The sequence below is a fragment of the Coenobita brevimanus genome, chromosome 64 (assembly GCF_032717465.1).
Source record: "Coenobita brevimanus isolate Jiangsu-jjx chromosome 64, ASM3271746v2, whole genome shotgun sequence".
NCBI lineage: Eukaryota > Metazoa > Arthropoda > Malacostraca > Decapoda > Coenobitidae > Coenobita > Coenobita brevimanus.
The window spans coordinates 24435915-24451620 of NC_137017.1; the positions used below are offsets into that span (position 1 = coordinate 24435915).

Below are 15706 nucleotides of genomic sequence, written 5' to 3' on the forward strand. Positions count from 1 at the left end.
TCTACCATAGAATCGAATTAAACCGTCTTAGAAATCGTCCTGTGACAGTGAGACGGGGTTAAGTTAGATAGAGCCTCAAACCTATTTTAAAATTCTCTAACATTGACAATTATATGTACGGTACTTTAATATACAAATCCTGAATGCTAAGCTGTGAGAACGGATGAATGTTGGAGCTAGTCACGAAGAAGTGCTGTGAGGGGGAAGTCACTGAGGGGGTCAAGCTCCACAGAGGACGAAAATCTCCAAGCTAAAACAATCGCTGAATAAAATCGTCTGGAGGTAGCAAGAGGAGACGCAAAAAAAGGAGAGCTCGTGGACTTACCGAGTGTGAAGCAGAAGAGCAGGAGGGCGAACCCGAGTACCACCCGTTGCTGGAGCTCCATGGCAAAGAAGCCCGCCAGAGAGAGAGAGAGAGAGAGAGAGAGAGAGAGAGAGAGAGAGAGAGAGAGAGACTTCTTATCAAGCCCCAGAAATTAGAGAGAGGGCCCTTCTGTTTTTTCTTTGCCAATTTTCTGAGATTTTCCTGTCCTTTTTTTTTTTGCTAGATGTCTGAGTGTCCCTTTTTTGTTTTTGTTGTTTACTGAGTCTTTCCTTGGTTTTCTTCTTTTATTGTATCACCAGTGGGATGCTGGTAGCTGTGGTAGTAGTTGTGGTTGTTGTTGTGGTTGATGTAATTGCGGTGGTTGTAGGAATTCCAATTTTCACTGATCAGTCAAATCGAATATATTTTTGTCACTTTTAATTAATTTATTTTTTTCGATTTTTCTATTGTTTTTGCACCTCACTCCATTCTCACCCAACCCCGCCTTATCCTACCGCCAATTATTCCTTCTTCCTTCCTTCACTACCCTCCCGCTCACGAATAACTTCTCCCTTCTCTCCCTCAACCTATTCTCTTCCAAAGCCGAAGGAAGAGAAAACTGTGTTCAGCTGAGAGAGAGAGAGGTCCAAAGAGAGAGACAGCAAGTGTGTGAGAATGTGAGCGAGAGAGATAGAGAGAGAGGGAGTAGAGCGAGAACCCGCGTGTGTGTGAGTGACTCAAACACACGTGGTAGTACCAGGAGATTTCAAGGAACCTAGCGAACTCCCTTTAGAATAGACAGGTCCGTGCGAGGGGCGGAGAGGGCTGTCAGAAAAGGGCTTAGGGGTGTAGGTGAGGGCTGGTGTCATGAACGAGGTGTGGCTGGGCAAGTGGGGTGAGGGGGGCGCGAGGGAAGCGACGTGTAACCTCTCCGACCACTTGGACGCGACTGGCTTGTTGAGGCCTCCCGCACGGCCCTATATTCCAACTCGTCCCTCTCCCTCCTTCCCTCCCCTCCTCTTTCCCTCGCCTCCTCCCCTCTCTCCTTCCCTCCCCTCCTCTTTCCCTCGCCTCCTCCTCTCTCTCCTTCTCTCCCCAGTCCTTCCCTCCCCTTTCTCTCCTTCTCTCCCCTCTTTCCTTCTCTTCTTCACTCCCCAGTCTCCTTCTCTCCCCAGTCCTTCCCTCTCATCTCTATCCCTCCCCTCTCTCCTTTCGTTAGCCTTTCCCATCCCAGTCCTGGCTTTTCTCTTTCTCCCTCTCCCCCCCCCCTCTCTCTTTCTAGCCCTTTCCTTACCCCTCTCCTTCGATCTTCATCCCTTCCTTTTCTCTCTCCTTCTCTCCTTCCCGTCTCTCTCTCCTTCCCTCCCTAGTCCTTCCTTTCCCCTCTCCATCTCTACCTTATCTCCTTCCCTCTCCCCTCTGTCCCTCCCTCCCCAGCCTTCCTTGCTCCTCTCTCCTCCTCCAGCTCTTCCCTCCCCTCCCATCCCTCTCATCTTTCCTTATTTCTCCATTCTTCCCTCTTGTATCTCCGTCCTTCCCTTTCCTTCCCTACTGCCTTCTCCCCTCCCTTTCCTTCCCTCTCTCCAATCTCTTCTCTCCCCTTCCCTTGCTTTCCCTCCTTACGGCAATCCTCCCCTTCCTTCCCCTCCATACCTTCCCCATCCCTCCCTTACTTGAATAAAATCGTCTTGTCAATATATTTAAAGATAATGCCTCCTCGTCTTCGATAAGGAAGTTAGTAAATAATAAACTTACGAGACAGTGTTGCTGAAGTTGGAAGCTTTTTGTAACTAAAGATTGCCAGAAAAAAAAAAAAAAGAAAGAAACCGTGGAAAGACAGAAGATGTGGGAAATTGACCTCACGATCTGCATTTATCGGCCTTCAGCGATAAATCTTCCCCAGTTGGTAAACAAACGGGTCAAGAATGATATCTGCGCATTGCAAATTTTAAGACGAAAACCTTTATTGAATAGTCACCCTTTGATGGATTATGAATAGCCCTTCTCTCCTGCCTCCTCATCTCTTTCAATGCAATAAAGAAAATAAAGTAGACACATACTAATAATTACCCGATTCACAGCGCTTGAATAACCATTAACTTAAATCAGCATCCAATTCAATAAACAGAAGTTATGTAATATACGATACTTGTTTTTGTATTGCGAATGGCGTGCGTCGTAATGCATATCCCAAGTTAGCCCTGCCTATAATAGCCGTAAAACATTTGCATTTATGTCAAATATATTCAACTGAACAGGTTACTAATATCTACCAAATTTTAATATGAGGCAAAAGTTTTATATATAGAAAGTATTAATATTTCCCGGCACTTTTAACAGAGACCACGGTCTCACGGGTGCTTTATGGCAATTAACGCTTCCGAGGCTTCGAACTCTGTCTCATTCATGGTTCGGAAATCCTATCCATGCTGGTTCACTGGTTCGATTTAGCGCTTGAAGGATATTTACTAAAGAAATGAGAGCAGGAGAAGTAGATGAAAAATTTTAGCAAAATAACACAAAGTTTTACTGAATGATTGTTAGATATGATTATATAAAAATTCTACACAGGTCCACTAAATCCCTTGAAGAGCTGCTAATTTCCAGAGGAGATTTCTATGATATTGTGGAGATCGAAGTAAGGTTATAATAAAGGCAGGATCCAACCTATCATGTTTGTATAAGCTTCCCCTCAGCTGAAGAAAATTGTCTGGAGAAAGCTAGAATACAATTAGGCATCGTAAATAAGATGCTCAGTAATTCAGTACCCTTATGTTGTGTTATTATTGGTGTGTTATTTTTAGTAAAACTTCCCACATCCCGGTGGGAAGTTTTCTTGTGTTTATCAGTATTATTAGTAAAACTTCCCACATCCCTGTGGGAAGTTTTCTTGTTTTTGTCAGTATTGTCATTATTCTGGGGAAGATCTAAATCGCCACCATTGGCATACTGTTTGAGCTACAGTCTTCATTCTTTGCCATATTATGGTACTGATTGGCCGCTTCTTCTGCCCAAATATCCTGATTCAACTACCGGAACCCGGATAGGATCAGGAAAAAAGTGACCCTAAAGCTCACGAATCACTAAGTGAAAGGGCTGAAAATTTTATGGCATATACCTGGGACATGGCCAGAATGCAGTGCTTAATACCATCCAGATTGGATCATTATTCTCTGAGATGGACCTATGGTCCAAAAGTTTGAACTACTCCGGAGGACAGTTAAGTCACCTGATTTTACATGAAAGAATAATGATAGAGCCACCAAACTTGGTGGACTTACAGTTACTGATGACCCAAGGTGACACGCAAGATCAGTGACCCTTATCTCAAGGTCCCTTTATAGCTCGGCTGCTGGTAGGCATTGGATGTGTGAAGTTTTTCTTTAGAAAAATTTTCCTTGGACAATTTTACAGTGTTCTACATACAATAATAATAATAATAATAATAATAATAATAATAATAATAATAATTTTTGTTAAATTATTATTATTATTATTATTATTATTATTATTATTATTATTATTAATATTATCAGCAGCTGTTGCCATCTCCAGGCCATTTTTTTCATCTTGTGAGTGACATCTGTAGTGAAGGTTTTAATGAAGGCTATATCGTTTTATGCTGGTATTTGTGGTTGCAATCCCAAACTTATCTGAACGTGCACCCGGTGGACTGCAGGCTGAAATTCCTCGTCTCCTGCTGTGCACCATTCTTTTTTGGGGGGTGATAGAGGAGAGAACTGAGGAACTTTCCCATAACCAGGCAGTGGAGCCAACAATTTATATCAGTGCCACCACGTGAAGGGAAGGATGGAGGGGGTGGAAAGGCTGGGGAGGGAAGGAGAGAGAGGAGCGAAGGGCTGGGGAGGGAAGAAGGGAGCGGAGGGAAGGATAGCCATAGGCGGAGTGAAGAGAATTTAGATGACATAATTTCGGAAACACAAGTCTGTCAAGTTGTTGAGCAGATACAGAATATTTTAGCTTGAAATGGGTATGAGAAAATTAAAAATGCAATAGAACTAGAGGTTCCCCCCCTAAGGTGAGAATCACACCAGCCGCGAGCTGATACATATCTAGCGCGACTCGGAATATGACCTTGACCTTGACCTACTTTCACCAATTTCAAATTCGTAGGAGATTTTCGTCTCTATTACACACCTGTAAAATTTTGTGACGTCCTGTTAGACTAGCGCAACAGTCTCTTACCACTGGACGAAGGTATGAGACTGAAGGCATATGTGACAATAATGTGCCTATTCTCTCCCCCCCTCTCTTCTCTCTCTCTCTCTCTCTCTCTCTCTCTCTCTCTCTGTCATTTTCATCTTTATTAATACTAAGGACAAAAATTATCACGACACTCAGTAAAAGCATTGCGCAGGGGGAGGTGTCTCAAAAGTTACAGCCAACCGTATCTTCCTGCATGCCCACTTACCTACCTACCTGCCTACCTGCTTACTTACTTACCTACCTGCCTACCTGCTTGCTTACCTACCTACCAACTTACTTATCTGATTCAGCCTTACCTAACCTAACCCAACCTAACTTAGCCTAACCTAACCTAACCTAACCCAGCCTAACCCAGCCTAATCCAACACATCCTAATCTAACCCAGTCCAATTTAACCTAACTTACTCATCGCCCGACCTACCTCCTTACTTACCTACCAACCTACCTATCGTTATCTACCTGTTCTACATGTCCGTCTACTTACCTACCTACAGAGCTACCTACTTACCAACCTATCCACCAGTTTACCCACCTACGTAAGTACCTACCAACTCGAGTACCTTCCTACCTACCTCCATGCCAGTCTAGCTATTCACGTATCTACATATCCACGTAATTACCTACCTACCTACCTCTCTGCCTGCTCACCTACTTACTAACCTACCTACCAGTCAAGGTACCTACCTTCCTACTTACCTTCCTACCTACATACATGAACATATAGTTTTCATGCCCACGTACTTACTCCCTCAGCAACCGTTTACCTACCTGCATACTTAGCTACCCGCCTACCTACCTACCTACTTACCGAGTCATTGTTACTAGCCTGAGCCACAGCAAGGCTTTTTAAAAACAGTAATGAGTGAAAAACATTGTGGTTAGAGAGAGAGAGAGAGAGAGAGAGAGAGAGAGAGAGAGAGAGAGAGAGAGAGAGAGAGAGAGAGAGAGAGAGAGAGAGAGAGAGGTAAGGGGGAGGGATGGAGAGAGAAATAAGAGGAAAGGAGGAGAGAGGAAGGGAGGGAGGAAGGGAAGGAGGGAGGGAGAGAGGGAAGGAGAGATAAGAGAGAGGGAGGAAGAGAGAGATAAGAGGGAGGGAGGAAGGGAGAGATAAGGAGTGAGGGAGGAAAGGAGAGATAACATGGAGAGAGGAAAAGAGAAATAAGAGAGAGGGAGAAAAGAGGAGAAAAGATGGAGGGAGGACTGAAGAGATAATAGGGAGGGAGAGAGGGAGGGAGGGAGGGAGAGAGAGATAAGAAGGAAAGAGGGAGGGAAGGAAAAGAGAGAGGGAGGGAGGGTGGGAGGGAGAGATGGTATGGGGGGGGAGATCACAGGGAGGGAAGAAGAGGGAGTAAGAAGAATGAAGAGGGATGGAATAAGCTAGGTAGGTAGGTAGGTAGGCAGAGAGAGAGAGAGAGAGAGAGAGAGAGAGAGAAACAAACAGAGAGAATAAGGAACGATGACAGAGGAGAAAGAAAACCGGAAGAGAGTAATTGAAAGAAAGACGAATGGAGAGAGGAAGGTCAGGGAGGAGAGGAGGAGGAAGAGGAAGAGGAAGAGGATAGGAAGGAGAAGAAGGGAAGAAAAGAAGGAAGAGGGGGATGAGGAAGAGATGGAAAAGGAGGTAAACTTAGAGGAAAGAAGGCGAGAGGGAAGAAGACGAGGAGGAAAAGAAGTATGAGAAGCTGAAGAGGAACAGGAAAGGGAGAGGAAATGAGGGGGGGAAGAACAAGAGTACGAGAAGGAGGAGGAGGAGGAGGAGGAGGAGGAGGAGGAGGAGGAGAAGGAGGAAGAGGAGCGGAGGAAGATGAAGAAAAGGAGGAATGGATGGTTCTGGAGCCGGAGAAGAAAGGCGAAGACGAGAAGGAAGAATAGGAAGAGAAGAAAGAGGAAGATGAGGTAAAGGTGAAGATGAAGAGAAGGACAATGAGAATGGGTTAAAGAGGAAGAAAAAAGGAGATGCAATTTAGAAGAAGAAGAAGGAGGAAGAAGAAGAAGAAGAAGGAAGAGGAAGAGAAAGAGGAAGAAGAAGAAGAAGAAGGAAGAGGAAGAGGAAGAAGAAGAAGAAGAAGAAGGAAGAGGAAGAGGAAGAAGAAGAAGAAGGAAGAGGAAGAAGAAGAAGAAGAAGAAATAGATATAGATGAGGAAGAAGAGACACTACTTTCTGTTATCACTGAGTTTATATAATCTCTCTCTCTCTCTCTCTCTCTCTCTCTCTCTCTCTCCCTGTGGCTCCTATGACTCACTTTCAGCTGAACAAAACCGTCTAAAGTTAAATTAAATGGGATACAAGAGCTGTGCCAAACATGAGAGGGCTAAAGAAATACCACCTAACCCATTAAACCACCACACAAACAAACAAATCCCATCCACGGCCCTTTGCTGACACCTGTATGCTCCTCGGTTAAGGAAGCTCCCGAACACATTTTCCTAAGTGATTTATTTTGCCTATTACACTTTACCGCCCCTTTCCGTGTTGCATAAATCCTCTCAAAATCTCCATCCTCCGCACTGACAACGTGGAGGAGGATATCAACTAGCCATATTCAAAAATAAATCGCTAAGGATGAGGTGTTATGGGGATTAAGGACACACAAAGGGTTTACTACTCAGCTGGTCAAATTAAAGCTAAAAGAGGTATAGCTGACTCCAGGCGATTTTTCTCAGCTAAAGGGGGATTTTAAGACGTGGAGGGGTTAGGAACTGCCTCCATGAATTTATCTTGAGTTAAATCGTCTGGCGGGAGAAAGTATATGAGTGCAATGACCTTCTGTGAATTGGATATATCAGAATTCTCTTCCTCCTTTCTCTGTCTCTGTCTCTGTCTGTGCCTGTCTCTCTCTCTGTCTCTGTCTGTCTCCCTCTCCCTCTCTCTCCCCCTCTCTCTCTCCCTCCCTCTCCCCTCCTCTCAGAATTAACCTTATGGCCTTCAACTAGCGTGGGTGTTAACAGAATCAACATATTTCCTCCCTTATTAGATTTCCCCCTGATGTTGATAGTCGGGATTATTGCTTCTAATTTTGCTTTTTTCTGAAACTCATACAGGACAGAAATATTCGTAGATGCAATTTGAATAAACCTTAGCCTCGTTTGGAAAGTTTTTTTTTTTTTTTTTTTTTTTTTTACTGGGTGAGAGTAACTGGTATTTGGAGTGTGTGTGTGTGTGTGTGTGTGTGTGTGTGTGTGTGTGTGTGTGTGTGTGTGTGTGTGTGTGTGCTGATCGACAGACTTTCACCGACAGAACTTTTTTCTAACATAAGCCTTAAGCGGTTGGACGTTATATATTTTTTTTTAATAAGAACGTATTTCGCACTGCAATTAGTTTATTTCTGTTAAAAGAGGTATACACGACTAATATAAAGCATTATTTATCCGTTGTCAATGTCATAAAGTTCTGAAAAAAGTCCGATTTAACAGCACTGGTCAAATTTCCCTCAAGCTCAGTCTTTGGATGTCTGTTTAATTTTGGACACTGTCTCTGTTGCGAAGGACAAATACGTGAACCATGAAAACAACGATAAACTTGCTAATACTCGATGAAAATGGCATTGGGAAAATTTTGTCTGAGAGAGGAGAAATAAAATCAGTGACAGTAAGCGAACGCCAGGCTAAATACCACTGTAGGGGCATACATGGATTATTGCAGCACGGACCTCTTACTGGCCATTGATAATAATTCGTAACTTTATGGTAACGACTTGGCTGGACAAACAAAATCGGACGTTTTTATGACTTCAAATGTAATTTACCTTTTTTAAACCCCTCAGTTCGAATACGATTTAGAAAAATAATTCACTCATGCATTATTCAAACGATTATAGCCGCCTCAGGATATAATATTTGAATGAGATAAGCTACATCTTCGTCTCTACTTTTAAGTTGGATGTGCTTCTCTCTCTCTCCGTGTGAGTGTGTAGGAACTTGCTGAGTTGTTCTGCTGCTGCTGAGACATTGCAAGGGGTGGGGGGGAGGGGGGAGGAGGGGATTCGTGGGTGAGTTGTGTGAACCTAGGCCAATTGAAAAACATGACCAGAGGGAAAATGGGTCCAAAGAGGAAATAGGAGCATGATACCATGAAGGGAAAACAGGTTCCTCAAGTTATAGATAGTCCTACGATATGGTGAAAATAGGCCATCGGGGGAGGAGATAAGTCTACTAAATAGGATGAAAATAGACTGACGGAGCAATAGGTAGGCCTGATATGGGAGGCAAATAGTTTCATGGTGGGAATAGGTCCATGAGGAAAAGCGGGTCCATGGCGGAAATGCACCAAGGTGAGAATGTGGGTTCAGTGGACAAAAATAAGTCCACGGGAAGATAGGTCAGGAGTAGAGAATTGGTTCATGTGAGGAATGGGTGTTATTCCATAGGCAGTAAATATATCCATGGAAGAATAGGTCACTGAGAGAAAGTAGGCTGAAGGGGGAATGGGTGCACTGAGAAGACGCGGTCAATTTGGAAACAGGGTCATGGGGGAGGGGGGTAAGTAAAATGGGGCTGACCAACTGAGGGTATAGCCATGCACGAGCTAATGTTGTCAGTTGCCCTCTATTCTATTATGAGGCTTTGTTCTGTTGAAGTAAGTTGACTGTTGGTAGCATGAATAAGATACAATATTACGCCACTGAATCAAAGAGATTTTGTTGCATAATGTTCCTTAATATGTTTAAGGAAGACAGAGAAACGCTTTTAAGTTAAAAAAAAAAAAAAACTTTCTGCAAACGCCAGATTGGGTATATAATCTTGTTGGTAAAGGGACATTTAAACTTATGTCGGTCACTCCTTAAACAACCAAACGACTGAAATCCTGCGTGTGTGTGTGTGTGTGTGTGTGTGTGTGTAGTTTTATTGTGTGTACACACTTAATGATATGATATTCGGAAAGTTAAGGGGTATTTTATGTCTCTCTAAATACTTATCAGTGACACACCCACTCAAATTTCGTCGAAGCCATCAGACGCCCCTCCCCCTTCTCTCTTCCCACATGCCTCCCCTCTTTCCCTCCCTCCCTCCCTCCCTTTCCTCACTGCGTAGGCGGAAGGAAAGGCTGCAATATTTCCTAGAGGTTATGCCATAGCTAATATAAAACATGACATGAGATAAAGTGTGAGAGGTATACGCCCTTATTCACCGATTTATAAACGATCTTACCCAGCTGCATGGCTAAAGAGTCTTCATAACATTAAACAGTTTTTATTTTATTTTCTCGTTCATCATTTCCTTACGTAATATCAAGCCTCATTTGACTGGAATATTTTTGATAGTCATAAAAGTAAAGGCACCATTAGGCATCAATAAAATTTTGGAGGACAGCTTAAAATACATCATAAATACGGGATCTGAAAAACAAATTAAATTCCTCGACTACGGCAACAGCTGGCAACCTCCCCCCGTGACGTCACACCGAGCCCGCTGATTGGTCCATTCTGGGATCGCCTCGACCAATAGAAATTAAGGCTGAGGATAAAAGGAGAAGTCGTAGGCGGGTTGCGTTGACTTTGTGTTTAGGAGGGGAGAGAATGGGCTCTCGATGGATCGGTTTTTATGTGTCGACTCATTCTACGCATTCTTCTGTCCTGCCAAGGTGTGAGTGAGTCTCCTGATGGGTCGAGTCACGCTTTTGTCGCTTTTTTTTTTTTTTTTTTGGTGTCGATTCATGCTTTTGTCCCTTTTTACGTGTCTTCTTCTCTGGCAACTTTTTATGCGAATTCTAATTCTCTCGTCACTTTTTTATGTGTCGACTCATTCTCTTGCTAGCTTTTGTGTCGACTCATTCTCTTGCTAGCTTTTGTGTCGACTCATTCTCTTGCTACTTTTTGTGTCGAATCATTATCACCTTACTTCTTGTGTCGACTCATTCTCTTGCTAATTTTGTTGTGTCGACTCATTCTCACCTTACCTTATGTGTCGGTTTATTTTCATGCTACTTTTTTTTGTCGACCCTTTCCATCGTTACTTTTTGTGTCGACTCATTCTCTTGTTACATTTTATGTGACTCAGTCTCTTACCACATTCTATGGGCCGACTCATTTTTTCCTTAATTTTTGTGTTGTCTCATTCTCTTGTTACTTCTGATGTCGATTTATTCTCATGTTGCTTTTGGTGTCGACTCATTCTCTGGCTACTTTTTATGTGTCGACTCATTCTCTTGTTTACTTTTGGTGTCAATTCATTCTTTCTTTACTTCCGCCAAAGAAGATGGAGGAAGTTATGTATTCACCTATGTTTGTCTGTTTGTTCACAAGATATTTCCAAAAGATCTCAATGAATTTCAATAAAATTTTGTGGAAGGGGGGAGCCATGGCCCAAGAAGAAATTGATTAAATTTTGGGACGGATCCGGATTCGGAGTATCCCACACAGTATCTCCAAAGGTTCTCCATGAATTTTAATAAAAAAATTGGCCATGGGTCAAGGTACAATTGATTAACTTTTGGGGAGGATCCGGATCCTATGTATACCACACAATATCTCCACGGATCCGGATCAGGATCCTTTTTAATGGCAATAGCACTGGCTGAGGCATGCGCTCTCTGAGCGCTTTCTAGTTACTTTTTTATGTGTCGACTCACTTTCTCGCTGCTTTGTGACGACTCATTCTTCATTGCTTTTTATATATCGCCTCATTCTCTCGTTACTTATTGTGTGTCGACTCATTCTCGTCCTTCTAAGGCCTGGTTGAGTCGAGATACATTATGTGTCGACTCCTTCTCTCTCCATTCTGGCTAATACAAGAGACTACAAAACTACATAAAATACAGAGCTAAAAGAGTAAATACGACAGACCAGAATACAGAAGTAACAATACAGAAAATGCGAAAGCAGGGGAAGCTATCATCTTCGTCATTAAAAACCAATTCCTTGTAACCCCCTTCAAGCCGTGTGGCTCCCATGTTGGTATGTTGTAATTCAGATCGTGTGTGTGTGTGTGTGTGTGTGTGTGTGTTCTCTCTCTCTCTCTCTCTCTCTCTCTCTCTCTCTCTCTCATTTTCTGTGTGTGTGTGTGTGTGTGTGTGTGTGTGTGTGTGTGTGTGTGTGTGTGTGTGTTCTCTCTCTCTCTCTCTCATTTTCTGTGTGTGTGTGTGTGTGTGTGTGTGTGTGTGTGTGTGTGTGTGTGTGTGTGTGTATTCGCAGAATGCATTTACACTCACGCGCTTGTACAAAGGTGCTATGTGTTTGGATGGGCTTGTATGTTTGTCTTTCTGTCCGTGTGTTGGCATTATCACAGTAAATGCCTTGGATGGAATTGCACCAAATCTGAAACAACGGGTGAGAACCATCAGAGGAAAAACTAATTAGAATTTGGCCCAGAAAAGTACAACGTTCACGACCAAGGTCATGAAAAAGAAAGAAAGAAAATAAAAACTGATATAGGACTGGACCAATTTTGGAAAAGCGACTGAGTGCTTATGTATTGTGCCAAAACAGGTCAAAGGTCAGGTTCACAGAGCAAGGTAAGATTTCCAGCCCTCAAACGTAAGCATTTATATTCGCTTTGGAACAACCTTGGTGGAAGAGTTGAGGGTTAGGCAAGGTCGACAGTGAAAACAATCGGTCGTAGATCAAGGACACAGGAAACAGTTTGTCCTTGAAGTTAGACCGACTGGAGGACGCCGGGGTTGAATTTCAGGGTACTCCTTCGCTTTACACAGTGGCATCATGCGTACGTATTGAAGAGGGACGCCTTCCCGAGGTGGCACCGATCTAACCGGGCGGGGGAGCTGCCTGGTTATGTAAATATCCCTCAGCTCCCTAACTCGCAAAAAGCGGATGTAGGAATGAAAAAAGGAAAGTAAAAAGGGGGCCACTTGAGTAATCGTCCCTTAGCTGTTGGAAGCCTGCAGTCCACCAGGTTCAATTCTCCATCGTACTAAAACCCCAAGCAGTCTTTAGTTGGCAGTACGACTTAAACACTATATATGTTCTTTTTCTGCCTTTGATTCAGCACACATTAAATTTTGGTATATATTTTTACTATTTATTTACACGATTTCACTCCAGTTGCCAGAATTTTCGAAGTGGAGGGGGAGAGACAAAAATTTAATCACATTAGAGTTTTTCTTTTTTGCTGAATAAAAATTGTCTGGTATGAGAATGAAAAACAGAGAGAGAGAGAGAGAGAGAGAGAGAAATTTTGTCGCTGTAACTGGCTAAACCTCTTGGAGACGAGGCTCTCTCTCTGTCTCTGTCTGTCTGTCTGTCTGTCTGTCTGTCTCTCTCTATAGTAGGTTAGTTAGTTAGTTAGCAATTTACGTTAACGCCAGACATTTTTAAGCAGCTTCAGAGCCTTCTTCCCCGCCCAGCAACGAAGGGGCTATTAATGTGATATATTAAACCTGTTCCTCTCCACTCTCTCCTAAGTTGAATAATATCGCCTGGATTTGACAAGACTCAGAAAAAAAAAAAACAGAAGAAAGCGGGTGAAGAGCTAAACATACTTCAGATAATCATACCTTTTTGTTTGTATGGTTGTAATCGTTTTTTTATTATGCAGATGAAGTGAGGAATGTGTGTGTGTGTGTGTGTGTGCAGTTACATACACTAACTACCTTTATTCTAATGTGATTTTATGAGTATTTTTATGTACGTGGATTTTTAATTTTTTTTTTTTTTTCTGACTGGGTGTTCATGTGCTTTTAAACGAGCCATGATTTTGAGTGGGAGGAAATTCAGACTAGTTCAGTGACCCCCATTAGTTCCAGTGGGCGTGGGTGGGCGTGGGAGTGGATGGGGGCTGGGGTGGGGTGGACGGGGATGGTTCTGGGTGGGGGTAGGGGATAGCACAAGGCTCTTATAGAACCTTTTAACTTTTATCGCAATAGAGAGTTGATAGAATGGCCGCCCCGTGAAACATTCAGGCTGGACCCCGCGAGCTGGCTGGGTTGGGGGCGGGAGGAAAGTGGGCGGGAGGTGGGTGGGGGACAATACTTCGCCCACTCAGTGTCCATTTAAGGGTCAAGTAAGGTCGAAAAGGGGGGTTAGGTGGGGGAGAGGGTAGATAAGAGGCCGATAGATGGTGATAGACAGGGCTTTGGTGGGGTATATAAAGCCACAGTCGACGGAGTAGATGATGATGATAGGCAGTAATTAGGTTATGTTAGATTAGGTTAGGAGGAGGTAGGAGAGACTTAAGGGTAGCGGTAGTAGATAAGGTTATGGAAGACTCAAGCCATAGAGATAGCGCAGATAATGATGGCAGTAGATGAAAGTAGGACGGATGCAAAGAACAGACGATGAGCAGAATATAATGGTACTAAACAGTGCTGTGGTAGAGAGACACAAGGCACAGATGGTAATACAGAAGGAAGTGGTGGGTGACGGAGGTATGGCAGAATATACACAAGGGATAGCTGATGACACGAAGGACATTGGTGGCAGACAGTGCAATAGGTGGATAGATGAAAGGGTTTAAAAATAGATTGTGTTAGTAGACAATGCTTACCCGATGTGAGGCAAAATAGAAGATAGAAGAGATATAAGTAACAGTTGATTGAATTGTAATAGTAATTTGGATGAAATTAATTTCATGATAAAAAAGCTTAATTGATCTTCCACCTCCACTCCCCCTTCTGTCAAGAAAACGCTCCCTGCCAGTGCCGTCTCACCATTTCTGAACGAGTCGGTCCTAAAAGTAGTCGGTAAGGATGGAGGATATTGGTGCCCAAGTTTTGACGTGGGAAGGTGTGGGGTACGTAGAAGGCTTCAGGGAACGGAGTGAAAAAAAAAATGTCCCCACATCCCCCTACCTCGTATCCATACTCTCATCTTTTTCACCTCGATACCTCACATACCTACACACACACACTCTCCCTCCCTCCACCTCGCCCTTCTCTCTCTCACTCTCTCTCCTCTCTCTCTCTCTCTCTCTCTCTCTCTCTCTCTCTCTCTCTCAATGGGGCTGACGATTACAAGCAAGCAGATAAATAAATAACTCAGCAAATAAATAAATAAAAACTAGAGATCGATGCACCTAAGTGGTTGCGAACGGTTGTCTGGCCAAAGGGAATTTTTAGGACGATTTTAGGTATTAAAATCTTGCTGCCATCAGAGGGTTTCATTGGCTTTAGGAAGATATCTCTCTCACTAAAACGGTTAAGTGTGTGCTCCTTTACCGTCCTCCAAAGTGTCGTGGGGGTGTATTGTTTTGGTCGTGTGTGTGTGCGGGGGAGGGAGTGTGTACCGTGTGTGTGTGTGGGTTTTGTGTGGGTGGATCGGTCTTGCGTGTGTGTGTGTGTGTGTGTGTGTGTGTGTGTGTGTGTGTGTGTGTGTGTGTGTGTGTGTGTGTGTGTGCGGGCGCAAATCTGAATGCCCGTGTGTAAACAGCACCCAGCCAATTTCGAACCGATCAGGACCAAATCTTGTGGGAAGGTTAAGGATCAAGCAAAGATATGGGACGATTTTGAGCTCTATCTATCAAATGCTCATGTCACAGGGCAAGGCAGACTCAAATATCCCGAAGGCGAAGTCGAGGACCATAGCCGGCCGAGCTAGACTGAGGGTGTTCCGTCCTCTTGTCCATTTATTTGCTTGCGATCGATTGGCCACAAATTAGATCGATTTTGACCTCTGTGGTGCCAGATTACTAAGGATGACGGTGAGCTCTCGGCCCATGGTCTCATCGGTTACGGAAGCTCGCTAGCACCTCTTCCTTAGCGATTTATTTTTGGATACGCCTGGTTTATAGCCTTTGGTACGTCATTTATGCAGAGTTTGTCGAGGCGAATTTATGTAACATAGTAGAGGACATTAAAGTGTAAGAAGCAAAACAAGTCACTTAAGAAAACGTGTTAGGGAGCTTCCTTACGCAACGAGACGACGGACCTTCGTGTTCGTGGCCCCTCTCAGGTCAGCTCTAAGGTCACAGTTACCAGATAAAAGGTCAAGGTAGTCTCTGCCTACCATTGGAAAGGGTGATAAAATGGGGTAACCTAGGCTCTCATGACAACTAAATTCAACCCAATGGAAATCTGAACACTGCAAAATTATAATAATAATAATAATAACAATAATAATAATAATAATAATAAATAATAATAATAATAATAATAATAATAATAATAATAATAAAAATAATAATAATAATAATAATAAAGAGTGCCTATGTCCCTGCTTCATTAGGTGGTGTTGAACGATGTGTGTGTGTGTCAGTGCAGAGAGAGAGAGAGAGAGAGAGAGAGAG

At 43.3% G+C, this 15706-nt stretch overlaps 1 protein-coding gene across 1 annotated transcript in view; it reads right to left on the bottom strand.

The window, feature by feature from the left end:
* Positions 1-386, bottom strand: part of LOC145404602 (chordin-like protein 2) — a 118174-nt gene extending 117788 nt beyond the window's left edge. Inside the window, exon 1 of the mRNA XM_080276120.1 lies at positions 326-386. Coding sequence (XP_080132246.1) covers positions 326-386 — 61 coding nt within the window. The remainder of the gene's footprint in view (positions 1-325) is intronic.
* Positions 387-15706: the final 15320 nt, after the last annotated feature.